This window comes from Meleagris gallopavo, chromosome 5, assembly GCF_905368555.1.
Source record: "Meleagris gallopavo chromosome 5, MGAL_WU_HG_1.1, whole genome shotgun sequence".
In the NCBI taxonomy this organism is placed as follows: domain Eukaryota; kingdom Metazoa; phylum Chordata; class Aves; order Galliformes; family Phasianidae; genus Meleagris; species Meleagris gallopavo.
Window position 1 is genome coordinate 29,977,503 of NC_139408.1, and position 14,172 is coordinate 29,991,674.

General features: G+C 34.9%; 1 protein-coding gene across 1 annotated transcript in view; it reads left to right on the top strand.

The window, feature by feature from the left end:
* Positions 1-6,381: 6,381 nt before the first annotated feature.
* The window catches only part of LOC104911162 (formin-1-like), a 40,402-nt gene continuing 32,611 nt past the window's right edge, over positions 6,382-14,172 (top strand). The window contains exons 1-2 of the mRNA XM_031553592.2: positions 6,382-6,505; positions 8,524-10,522. Coding sequence (XP_031409452.2) covers positions 8,629-10,522 — 1,894 coding nt within the window. The 5' untranslated portion in view covers positions 6,382-6,505; positions 8,524-8,628. The remainder of the gene's footprint in view (positions 6,506-8,523; positions 10,523-14,172) is intronic.

Genomic DNA, 14,172 nt, shown 5'->3' on the forward strand with positions numbered 1-14,172 from the left:
TCATTTAATCTTTTTTTGTTGATTATAGTTGTATATGTCAAAACCATTCACCTGTGAAATGCTGCCAGCAAAAAAAAATGAAAACAAAGCCACTATAATTCTCAGCTTTAACACTTCAAAGAAATGGTCACTGCAAGTCATTACAACCTGTTTCATCCCAGTACAGCCAAGGTTTTCAAAACTTGGTTAATGGTTATTTTTGTACAACCCAAAGTTCTTTAAGGCTAAAGTACTTCCAAGATCTCTGAAGTTTGGGCATGGGTTTAAAAGAGTTCTGAGTTTATTCTCAAAGTTTGTGTAATTTTATGAAATATTTTGGGATGTGCATAGTTAAATAGCTTATAACTTGCCAGATAAATGCTTCAGAAGATTGTTGTAAGAATTTTGCATGGGACAATGTCTTTGATCTTTCCTTGCAGAAAAAAGTGTACTCAAATCTTGCTGGATTTTAAGCAGGGGACCAGGGGACCTTCTGAATGTCTAAAACATTATTGGAAATTGTTGCTATCATTATTTTTAGTTCTGTTTCTCTTGTCTTTGCTACTGTAGCTCCTTGAGAACATTCATCATCTTTTGCAGTAGATCCAGGCCTTTGCATCTAAAATTCTTCTCCTTGTTCATGAAATACCTTGAAGATCGGCTCCACTTTAGCATTTTAGTTTTCTGTTCTTTGGGTTCCTTACATACCGAATTGGGTTTTAAGTTCAAAATGTGTCTTTGAAAGTGAAATTTGGTGAAAGACCTTTAATTTGAAAGGCAGTATATTAAATACTTTTTTAAATATCTGCATGACATTACCAAGCATGGGGATCACAAATTCAAATCTTGTTTCTTGGTTTAGCAAAATTAAATATGAATTAAATACGAGACAGTACAATAAATGTGAGCTATTTCAAGCAATAACCTCACTAACTCAGTTGCTTTAGCTGATATGCATACAATAAAATATGCTACTATATTTTACTCCATCTAGAAAGTAAAAACTAAAAAGTTTAAAATGAAATGGGGTATAAAGTTTTTTACATGTTTGTTTTAGAGTAATTACTTATAAACTGCAATATTCTTATATTAAAAGTATTATCTAAAAAATATATTCTGACCAATATCAGCTATCAGTTATCCAAGCTATTATGTAATATGGAAGATGTAGTTCTTGCCTGGCTAAATTTGCAAAAATCAAAATTAATGCTTTTGAAGGATTAACAAGATAATTCTTCTATATTAAAAAAATATTTCATTTATGTTTCTTTTATAACCTGTACATGCTGCCAGAAGTGGAAATTACCTACTAGTAACCCATATAACCTACCCAGGATAATGTATTCAATACAATTTTTTTTTTTTTTAATATTATTAACTTGAGTTAAAATTGGTATATAGGAAAGTCACGTTAAGTTTATGACCCTGGTCTAAAATATGCAAACTTGATCTTGTAAGTGTATGTTATTGTTTGCTATTGATGTCAATTTCTTTGTTTTACTTTATTATACTGTGCTTTTGTATTGAAGTATGTCAAGATTACATTTTTAGACTTATGAATAGAGATATGTAGAGACTTACCTTGTTTATTACTTGAACATCAGCTGACAAGTATCTGTACAGCTTTTAAGATCTCTGTTTCCTGAGGCAAAAAAATGTTTCTTCTTGCCTGTAATTAATTTTTACATTGCTATATGATTTCAGCCGAATGTCAGCCACATGCCTCTATCCATATATGCAGGAATGGTTTTAACTTTTAAGTTACGTGATTTTATTTTATTGAGTATTCATCTTAGGCACAAAAAGTTGTAGAGGAGAGCTATTTAACTGTGTATATCTTACACTACCCTATAAATAATGAATCACAGAATATCCATTTAATACTGTTTTTGAGGAGTAAGCTCTGTATATATTTTAAGTGTCTTAAATTATTTTAAAATAGTTGAAATAGTCATAACATTCAATTTCCAGATCTGGCAAAATACTACTTTCATATCAGCAAAGAGTTATTTTTTGTTTATATAAACTTATCTCTTCAAATCATAACTCTTCATGCATTTGTCTCCTAGATATGCTGAGAGGACAAGTCAAGTTGCCGTAATAATGTTCTATGTGGTACCTTGACCTTTCTAAATTTTGGATATTTATTCTTAATGCATTGTCATTTTCCTCACACATCAGTTAAAAAGATGTGGTCTGGAGTATCATGAAAATGATTGTAATCTTTTTAACAAAGGTAGAAAATAATTGTAATTGCTGTAGTGGACTGATAGTCCTGGGCCAGGAGGGCAACCTGATTCTCTGAGGTAGAGTCCTAGCATGGATTGGGTAGGAAGGGAACCTAAAGACCACCTAATTCCAGCCCCCATCCTGCCCAAGAGCAGGATCACCTTCAACTAGATGAGGTTGCTCTAAGGTCTGTGATCAATTAGCTCCACGTGCTTTGTTTCACAGAGCTATGAGGGTCAGTACTGATGTTTTCAGCAGAGTTTGGCTGACATGTCATGTATCGTGTAAAATGAAGATGCTTATTTCACCAATGCTATGAACTAAACTTGTTTATTCCTAGTAAAACAGCAAGTAATTATTAAAATCTATATTCAGTTCATATTCTATTTTCAATTATACCTTTGTGACAATTTAGTTATTTAAAGTGCAATTTTCAATGGAAAATATTGTCTCCTTGAATGTTGCTTTTTTTTTTTTTTTTACCCCTAAGGAAAATCTCAGTTAAAAGATAAAATAAAGGCAGTTATTTTTGTTTTTGCAAACAAAGCTGGAGGAGCAAGAAGTGCAAGAAGTGTGGAAGGGTATTGATGGCTTCATAGAGTACAGCATCTGAACCAAAAAACATCATATTTCAAACAGACTATTAACTGTGTTAAGAGTGGTTTTACTTGGATATGCATACAGCTTGCCTTTGCTCTTTTTCTGTCTGTTTACTGCTTAATCATTCAGAGTTTTTCATAGTTACCTACTGCAGAATTTTTATTCACTACTCTTAAGCATTCAATGGAAGACTTTATTATAGAAATTTCACTTGGTAGTTTGTTGCAAATTAACTTTTTCAAACAGATTTTTGGACTAGTATGTCCTATCATGTTGAACTCTGTCAACACATCTTTAGTAGTCATGAGGACAGTCTGTGTCATCTTTTCTTTTTTTAATTTGATGACGCAGTTGTGTCAGAAAAAACAACATATTGCTTTGCTAAATTGAAGTAGGCTGCAATAGGATGAGAATTTTCATGTCAATATAATTCTTTCTGGTGGGAGAGTTCTTTTTTTCTGGAAATAAAATAAAATACGGCGTATTAGTGCACATATTAACAGGAAAAAATCTACTTGTACAAATTACTTTGTATTTCCAATTGCTTTCAGCTACATTCAAGTATTACTGTAGATAAGTTGTATTGGGAATCACTTGGCTCAAGTCATGGCAGCAAAAATCTGAAGAAAGGAACTTTCTTGGTAAGAGTACAGCTGAAAATATTTGGCAGGATTTGTGATGGTTTATGTTGGAGAACTTCTATTTGAAAAACAAATGTTTTGATAATTCTGAAACAAAAGATAGGGATTATTACTTGCTATTGAACATGGAAAATATTTTTATCACTTCAGAGACTAATCTATTTGAAGTCATTGATTTCAATCTTATTTTAGTTTTGTTTTCTAGTTTTTATAATTTTTTTTTGAGATTGGATAATGCAATATAGCTCTTATGTTTGCTTTCCAACCTGACTAGTCAAGTGTAATATAAATTTTAAATATAAATGATGATCCATCTTTTATTAGTTTTTCATCTTCTATAAGCTAGAAAAGTAATATGCTTATTTACAGATCTTTCAAAGTGAGACTGTGGTCCATAAAAGACAAGAAACAAGTGCAAGATAGTTAGGCTGCTGAGAACGTTTGTTTTTAGTGAGGCATCATCATGTTATTCAGTCAATCCAGAAACTTTTAAAAACAATTTTAATCATCTTTACTTGCCATGTATAGTATATCTTCTTAAGTGATGAGTTTGTTTCAAGTCATTTAGATTTCTTTCCCTTCAGGTCACCAAGGTAAGGTATTCAGGAGTTGGATTTCAGAATACTTTGTTGTATGAACTTGGTCCTATGCTGAATTAATTTGGACAGAATGATATAGCCAGAGATTGTAAAAGATCCAAGACATTTTAACATGCTTTTCTGGTGAATTCCATTCATTTTTGTTGTTTGCATATTTGTTACTATTTGCATTTACCTTTTAAAATCTTTTTTTTTTTTTTTGGTATACAGAGTATACAGAGCTCTGCACTGTGGATTAATTTAATGAATTTCAGCCTTATGTTCTATGTTTTATGTTTCATCTGAATTGATTGGCTCTAATGTGTTCTAATACTTCCCCTGTGCCATTGCATGACGTCTGAAATTTAATAAACCAGTTCTGTCTGACAGACTTTCTTTCACTGTAACAACTCTTCTAACATAGTTCAGTATTTGTACAGTGTAATTGAAAAGAATGGTATTTTTAACTACCATTGCTAACAATACCTGGTATAGTTCACACAAGCTTAAATAGTGTTACTTTAGAATTCTTGTCACAATGCAGTAAAAACAGCTTGGGCTTGTAGTTGACAAGTTCCTACTCTTAGAAATGTTAGGTATATCTGTGCTGTTGCAAAGAGAAGTAACATTGTCTTCACAAATAGATAATCACTTTATCTTTCTAGTGATACCATTTGTTATTTAGTCAAATGATAGTCTGAAAGAACCTCAGAGAAGCATATGAGTTTAGGAAGGGAAGAAAATGCTGGAGCTTGTCTCTATCAAAGAAATCATGCTTCGTAAATATTGCAGTTGCTTCATTTGCTTCTTCTAGTCTATGAAATGGATTTCCCTTCTTCGCCTTTTTGCCTCCTTTCATTTACCAAGTTTCTTCTGTTTTGGTGTGGTTCTTGAGCTGTACCACATAGCATAGAAAGTAACATATTGATGAACGTAGGGACACATTGCTATCTAATAACAAAAAGATATCTGAGAGAGCTGGGAAAATGAGGAGTAAGGGATCTTGGTTAAAGGTCAGGGCAAGGAGGAGCACCTGCTGTATTGAGCAGAGGCGATGTGTCCTACTGGAGGGATGGAACTGCAGCAATGGAGACCTGACATTCTATGAGAGCAATTTGAACAGCAGTTTTGTTTTTTGATAGGAAAAGACAGAGAAGAGCAGGTGGTCATTGGGTGGAAGGATTGGATCTCACGGTATTATATTGAATCTTAAATCACAGGGAAGTCTTGAATGGTGTCTGCTTGTACCATTGAATGTGTTCACTTTTGACATTGAGGAGCACTTAAACTGCAACTTTTTTGTTTGCAAAACAAAGTTAACTCGCTATTCTTCTATTACTAATTAAAAATAAATAATGCAGCAACAGAATTGGTTGCTTCTCGGACACTATTTGTTCTTTCTGGTGTTGAAATAGCTATCTCAACTAAATAGCTGTTTCTCTCAAAATATTTTTCTCAGTGTGAATCTCACTTCTCTTTTACTGTTGTTTTAAAGTACATAAAACTGAGAGTATATATGCTGAAGTTTGTTGTCATCGCTCCATGCTATATTTTCTGTAGATAAAATTAAGTCATCTTTAGATTAATTGTGCTTTACTTGAACTGTAATTTTTACCTGATTGAGGCTTTAATTTCCAGAAAATTGGATGTCCTCCAACTTAGGTCTGAGCCAGCTGAATAGGTTGTTGACAGAGACTGTAATGTAACTTAAATGTAGTTGAAATAATAATCAAAGTCTAGAATAGACTTATCTGCTTTTAATTTAAAAACAGCTTTTGTTTGTTTTATGATTAAGTGGGAGCTGTAGGTCTGATTTTTAGTAATGTAATGATTCAAAGGTCAGATTAAGTTAGGGAAACTACTTGTGTCTGGAGGTGTTACAGCCCAAAAAATTTGTATTTTTTGCAAGGACTAGCAAATTCTCACCCTTACACATGTATTCCTTGCACATTACCAAGAGCAACATATTCTTCAAAACAGTCTGCATTCCGCTCTGTGTTGTAGATGTCAATAAAAGGATGTTCAGTTTCTGTCTGTAGCTTCCATGATGCTATTACCTTTTAGTTGTTTCATCTACTGACAACATGCCATTCCGCTTGGGACAAAACAAACGAACACAAAAATATATCAGACTAATGCTAAGAGGTTTTTTTCTAGATAGAACTATGAATTTGTCTGATTTATTCCCTTTATTAAACACAATCCCCTTTCTTTATATTGCTTCTTTTTATTATTTTCATGGATAAACACCTTGTTGTAATGCATCATCTTCCTCAAGTCAATGCTAAGCATAGATTTTGGCTATTTGGGAAATGCTAATTTTTACTAGTTTTCATTGTTTTCTTTTTCTTTCCAGTTAATTATTCTGCTTCCTAGTTTAATGACTGTATGTTGCCAGTGGACAAAAATATGGACTTTGCCGTCTGTCTCTCTGCCCAGCTACTCCCATGGAATTCTGCTCTTCCATAAAGTTCCCCTGTAAGTAAGAACTGACTCAGCATTCATTAGCTGAGGCTGAGTATTTATTTATGAAAATATCCACAAGTTAACTAGTTCATATTTGTTGTAACTCACCACACTAGATGACTCAAGGGGCAATTTAGTGATTTGGCTAAGTTGATGTATTTGCAAAACACTACCGTAAGTGTTGTTCCCTACTACTGGTGTGGAGAATAAGTTAGAGATATCTCTGAAGGAAAATTGTTCTTTAGTTATTTCTACATGCAGAACCACACTGGGGACTGGGGTGCATCTACCAGTGTGACTCCCTGTGGCTGCATAATCATCAGTTCTACTCCAGAGAAGCTGCAGTTGTGTGCAGCTGGAGATAAGGAGAACAAGAAGTAAAGCCACACTTCTTAGCAATACTCAACCTTGTCAGAACGTCAAAATCAAGCAGTGAGTTAAGACAAAGAAGGCAGAATTTTCTAAGAAACTTGTATATCTATGAAGAAACAAGACTATTTTCAACAGAAGTAATAACTGAAGGTGTTCTACCTGTCCTACCCATTCTGGAATTTGTAAAGGCTGCTGAATGCCACGTCACTACAGGATGCTGGTAAACAGAATTAAGAAGCTCAGCTGATGGAGATCTTCCTTCTTATTATGCTCAGTCCTTGAAGAGAGAGCCTATGTGTATTCACTGGCATGAAGTAAATGGAAATTTACTCTTTTACTCAAAAAATAGAAATTTTGACACTATTTAAAGAATAAATAATTAGATGAAATGCTTTAAAATTTAGCTCAAAATCTGCAGAAGTTACTATTTGTTGGTAGGAATGATGTTTTGGGTAAATGCCACTTGCTGCTTAGATTAGGATATGGTGATATGGATTCATGATAAAGTTATTGGTGCTGTTTAATTTCTGACTGGATACATGCTACAAACTGATACAGTATTTGTATATTGAAAAAGTGCATAAAACCGAAATGTGTGACATGGTAATGTGGCAGTTTCCTTTACTTATTGTTGCCTGAGGTTAAGGCTGACTATTTCAAAATGATGGAAGTTTCTGATATACTGTTTTTAAAGAGAGACTGTGGTTATTAAAACTTTCTACAAAGGGAAGACTTAGTAGGTGCTCCCTAGCTTTGTGTGCTGCAGGATTTGCTGTTGAGCTTAGGTTCTTTTCCTGATGCTTATGCACTTCCTAGTGACTGCAGACTTCCCCACTTAAATTATGATTGCTGAGTTCCTCCTTCATAAAAAAAGTCAATTAAGTTCTCAAAATCAATTAAGTTTTTATAAACTAACTTTTATAAAAAACAAAAAACATATGTATCAAAGGAATGTAAGCAAATTCAATGTTTAGTAAGAAAATACAACGCAATGTAAAGAAAAAGAAATAACAAGGCTCAGCAAACCTGCTTATAGGAATACAGTTACACTGTTGCTTTTTGAATCAAAATAGATTTATACCTTATTTGATGGATCCTTGTTCTGAGTATACTAACCAAGTAAACACTTCTTTTCTTGCAACTTTTATTGGTGTCAGAACAGCTTGACTGATGACGTAAATTTTCATCTTTTTCATTTTTATTTTTTTCCCTGCTGTGCAATAAATAGCAAGAGCTGATTACACTGTGGTGGTGTTATGGTGCTGTTTGTGTTGAGCTGAAAAACAACATATATGCTTGAGTGATTTCTTTTAACCAGGTGTGTAACAGCAAGTTAACTTTTAACAGAGAGAGGGCAGTAGGTTTCAGCACTGAACAGTAAATACTCTTTGAACTGGGTGTTTTATTGAACATCTTGTGACCTTTTGAAAGAGAACCCTAGAGATAGCTGTGGTGTATAGGAGAAAGATTGACTCAAATATGAGTTTTTAGCAATATCATGCTTTCTGTGATGTTTTTAAGGTAAAATGCGTATCAGAGAAAACAAAACAAACAAAAAAAAAAAACAACAAAAATGAGGCTATGCTACTGTGGGTTTGTTATTTGTCATATTAAATTTGCCATAACCAAGTTTGACAGGCTTTTTTTTTTTTTTCCAGCAGACAGTGTTATTGCTGAAGATTACTCAGATGCCTTCTGTCCATTTTCTGCTTCACATGCTATGTCATGAAAGCTTTGATACACTTAGTACATAATTTAAATGAATGACTACTTTGGCAAGCATAATGGAAGGCACGCATACTATCCTTCAATTGCACAAACCCATAATGGAGCTTTGTTACATCAGCTTCTATCTTCCAGAGGGAAAAGTCAGAGGATTTACTTACAGAGGCTGTGTGACTCTGGATAGAACCAGTAAACGTTTCTGTAATTGCTATAAAGTACAGGAGAGGTTGGAGATGAGAGAAGAGCCATATGAAAACTTCAGAGAGATTATTTTCAAGCAAACTACAACAAAAGACATTCTCACTGAGTTGTACAGACTAACTGCTGAAAAGGAAAAACTGTTATCCAGTCTTTTGAGATCACATAATATTCTGGGCTTTAACACAGGACATCAGGAAGAAAAGAAACAGGCTGTTTCTGGAGTCATGGAACTTAAATATGATGATTGTTCCAGTTATGCATATCATCAGGCATTCTTTCTGGATTCTGCAAAGAGAGACAAATTAAATGGCAAGAAAATGAGGAAATATAGAAGAAAAGAGAGCTTTGAACTCAGGCACTGGAAAGGGAGAAATAAGTTATATGAACAACATCCTTCTTTACTGAGGGGGCGAGGCATGCAAATGAGTAATGAGAAGATGCTCCCCACGGGACTTTCTACCAGGAGTTTTCCCGGTTCCTTTTCTGCCTCCAGTTGTGTAACAGCAAAAGGTAAAGACTATTTATCACCAGATGTTGGTATACAACTGGCAAGAGGGATAAAAGAGGGTTATTTTCTTGAAAGCAACAAAGCTATGAAACTGGATGCTGACTTAACAAGTTCTGTATCAAAAGGCAATGATGATAAAGTTGCAAGTGAACTACTGGATAATGCAGAATGCATTCCTGAAGTTATAAATGTACAGCAGAATATCACATTGGTAAAATCATCTCAGGACAATCTATCTAACAACCTAGAGAAGTTAAGCAAATCTGCAGTTCCTAATATTTTGAAAAATGCCAAGTGTACTGACCAGGTATGCAAGAAAAAACCAGGATTCAGAATTGCTGCTGAAGTACAGGATTCAGAATCTTGTGACAAAAAAGCTGCGAAAACCCATGCAGAGTCATTATCTGATTTTCACAAAAAAATGGTTTCTCCTGTTCTCACAACAGTACATAATGTGTTTATATCAAGAACTGATGGATATTCAGCAGATGAAACTGCTGGATACTCTAGAAACAGCGTGCTGCAGGAAGAGGAGCAAGATGGCTCTGTTTTGAAGTACAAAGCAGAGAGAGTGCACATTACCGATGAGTCATGCAACCTTGTGGGAGCAGTCAATAAAGCTCTTCTGAAAGTTATACAGAGTGACAGTTTAGATGAAGCTGCAGAATGGAAGAGACTGAAACAAATTACAAGAGTAGACAAAAACCTGCCAGGCTCAATATATGAGAAAAGAACCACGGTATCCTGGGGAAAAAACAAGCATTTATTTCTGAACCTGCCTGCAAATGAAGACCCTGATGTTTCTCAGACAAGTAATAAGCTGGAAGAGAAAAAGCTGCATTCACCCTCGTTAGTAGCAGTGAGTAATGTTTTTAGTAATTCCTATCTGCTATCTAATACACACAAACAAATGTCACCTATTCCTTCTCCATTATCTTCGAGATTGCCTACCCCACAGCTGCATCATCGGATTCTCCCATTACCTGCACAGAACTCTGAAGACGAACCTATGCTTGGTGACTACTGCAGTGGGAGGCAAAGTGCTATAAACCTCTCTTTCAATGACCTGGAGTCACCATTTTATCTGAAGTTTTCTGAACCTGGAGAACTGGGATTTGCCATCAGACAACCATGCTTACATCAGAATGCAACTGCAGGGCAATTTGAAAAGCGCACTCTACAAGAGAGACTAACTACTCAGACAAAGCAGAATTTCTGTGCAGGTCAGTATGATTTTATATGTATAAAAACTAATGGAATTGATAATCCATGAAAGTGTCAGAGGGATTTTTTTAATACTAGCCTGTAATAATGTTTTCAATGAAAGAAAAATTATTGACTTTTAAAAACAAAAGTTATAATTATGTATGATTTACTTTCAGATGTATTTTTAATCTTATTTTATTCAGTGCTATTGTTAGTGAATGTGCCCTATTAACCAAAGTTAAACAGGTACACAGAGAGAGGAAACACTGAGCTGTAGTATTTCTTTTATCATTAACTACATATGAACTTTTAACTTACTCAGAACTATATCTGAACACAACAGCTAAGATAATCTTTTAAATTAGATATTTTTCTATATAAAATGTTCCTGCTATTCGTGTGTTCTAGTCTGTCAAAATGTTGTCATAGCTTTTATTGTCCAAAGCATTCTTTTTAGTTCAGATTAACTGATAGAATATTGCATAAGCAAGCTAATTTACACTGCCTTAAGTATAGGACTGGTGTGACCATTTAGCTTTAAGATGTTAATGCAGCAACAATGTCTTGCTTTTAGAAGGACTGTTTCAGGGGCCATGTTACAATGCATTTGAGTGTGTGGGTGTTGGCATAAATATTTACTGTGAATATAAAAATAAAAAGCTGTATACCATGTATCTATCTTTATTAGCTAGAATTTTGTCATCTGCATCAGTCTTCTCTGAGAAAGCTGGAGGACTTAACTCTGTAGTGGTCTGGGTGTGGTTAGGCTGGTGTGCATGCATTACAGGGAGGATTGAAAGTGCAAAGTGATGATCTCATTTTTTTATAAATGAGAAAGGGGTCCTAATCTGAAACCTTAACAGTTTTCAGGACAATTATGATAATTTTCTTTGCTCTCAAATTGAAAGGGAAACTCTGAGAAACATGGGGGGGAAAAAAACCCTCTAGTATTTCTATTTCTTAGTATTTGTTTAGACTTGAGCTTCTTCTGTGAAACATCTTTGCACTCCCAATGCTATGTCCTTCATAGACAATTTGGGTCTAATCCAGTACACCTTTGGCTAATCCAGTTCAGTAAAATTGCACAACTTCTTTTCTTCCCTCCCCCCCCCTTTTTTTTTTTTTTTGGATTAAACTGGGAGATTACCTAAACTGCCTTAGAGTCAGGCCTAATAAGTATTGCTGGTGCAAGATGAGTTGTAGAATGCTGCAGATTAAAACAGATGGAAAGACAAGGCTTAAAGAGGAAGAGTTGTGTAAGAATGTGGAACTATTACCTTAGTTAAAGGGTGCTGAATACTGCCTGTGCCTGCTGCTTCTAGAAGCTGCTTTGTAATTCTTGTTTCACTCAAGGCTAAGTTAAAGTGTTGTTTGAAGGATTGACAAAGCTGATATAAACACTGTTAGCCAAAAAGATGTGTTAGATTCTTGTTTCCTTTCTTCCTTGGATTGTTGTTCTTTGTTGTCCTGTTCATTTTATTGTTTCTGATGTTGATCATATCTTTCAGTGAACTGAGTTAGCCTTTAATGACTTTTTCACTTAGAATCTGTGGATGGGGAACTGTACTTTTTTTTGCTGAATTCCAAATAAGAACACATGCGCACAAATAGCATCTGCTGGCTTAAAATCATAATTATTTAGCAGAAACATCTTAGTAAAGAGAACAAAGTGCAGAAAAAACAATTTTAGTTATTGTTTGCAATTATCTTACAACATTAGTGTAGATATCAAATACCACTGCAACTTTATTAAAAATGTAATACAAGAAAAGGAAACAAAGCAATAGTATTACAACTTGCCAGCATTATTACCCATGCGTCATGAAATCTGTATCTTGAAGGAAAAGATTCCTACTATACCTCCATACGTAGAATTGTAGATGAGTCTTTGGGTCTGGGATGATATGACTTTCCCATTTTCTGAAATAGGAGTTAAATTGTCCTTATTTACAAAGCATTGGTTGTACTACTCTTCTGTAAGCTGACATAAGTAATAGGCCATAGTATAGCGAGACAAATGAGGCATCTCCATGTTACTGCCTAAACACCAAGACATACAGCTGTAAATCTACAGCCCTGATTTGTATTTTGGTAGGAAGTTCCTCATGTCCTAACATAGAAATACATTATCCCTCTCTAGCTCTGGAGTAACTAAGCTAGATTTTGAAACCATTCTCAACACATCTGAATACATGTCTAAGTGAAAAATATTTTGAAACCTTGCTGTTCCCAACTATGCTTTTCTCTCCAATTGTTTGTGCTGATAGAAAAGTCCAGGGAGAAAATTTTCAGAACCATTTTATTAATGCAGGTTGGCACCAATATGCTGTCTTACTGAGTATTTTCTAAAAGAGGGAAGATCGATGATATTTTTAGTAGTTGCTTGACTCAGAACAGGAAACTTAAAAATTCCTGGGTATGTCATAGTGTCTATGAATTTAGGCAAGTCAGCTAAAACATCTAATTATTCCAGGATTGTGACCATGCTTTGAGTCAGCTGAAGATATTGGAATGGGTCATTCATCATGCTTTCCTTATATATATTAGTGCTACTATGTAAAAAGTATAAGAAGGAGGAATGATGAAAGCGACAACTACTGGAGTGAATGATGTCACCTCAATTTTCTAGCCAAGGAAGACTGACTCTTCCTGTGATATCAAGGAGAATACGGGGAAAAGAAGTGATTAGCTCTCAAGAGAAACTGAAGATAACATGAGTAGAACTGAATAAGTAAGGCTAGTGCCAGGCAAAATGGTTGAGCCTGTTACACTGAAAGGGAAAGTCCATCCTTTTATCTTCCCCACTCCTAGCAAAGTCCTCCTTTCTCACCATTCACAGCCTCATTGGAACAAGTCTGCTGTTTGTCTGTCTTTCCACTAATTTAAGTCAGATCACTAAACAAGTTTAAGAACTAGGCCAGCAAGGAGAGAAGTTAATAACTTCTGCTGTTTTAGTGAGTGGAATGGTTCACTAGTTATCTAATGGAAACCAAAGCTAGTGCAAGGCAAGATCTTTTTACTCTGCTGCTAAGAGACAGAATAGACGGGGAGAAAGACCACACCTGCTGTCAGCAAAGTATCATTAGATCTCCGATACACCAACTGCACATGCAAACTCAGACAGTTCTGGTACCGGCTAAAACCGAAGATGTTGAGAGTCATTCATCATTCCTAAGCAGTGAATTAATTTGTGTGAGGATTCAGAGTTTTTAGAGCAGTACTTCAGCTTAGCTGAGAGTTAAACAGGAAGGAAAAGAGAGGGTAAGAGAAACTGAGGAAGGGGAGCTTGAATAGATTTGGTAGGGAGTTAGACCTTGGATAGTCTGGAGAACAGGAATGAAATACTACAAAACAAGTGGAGTGCAGCAAGTTGTTACAATTGATTTTTGTAGGAAAGTGTGTGAAGGAAATATCCTAATGGTTACAGATTCTATGTGTTGATGTTCAACTATTGCTGATGAGCCATGAAGAAGTCAGTATGACAACACATGGAATCTCAATTATCTCATTCAGATTAGGATATTAGGAAAAGGTTCTTCACCAAAGGTTGATCAGACTCAGAAAAAAATTCCCCAGGGCAATGGTCACAACTGCAAGCTTGCTAAAGTTCAAAGAGCATTTGGACAACATTCTCAAACACAGAGTTTGAATTTTGAGTGATTTTCTA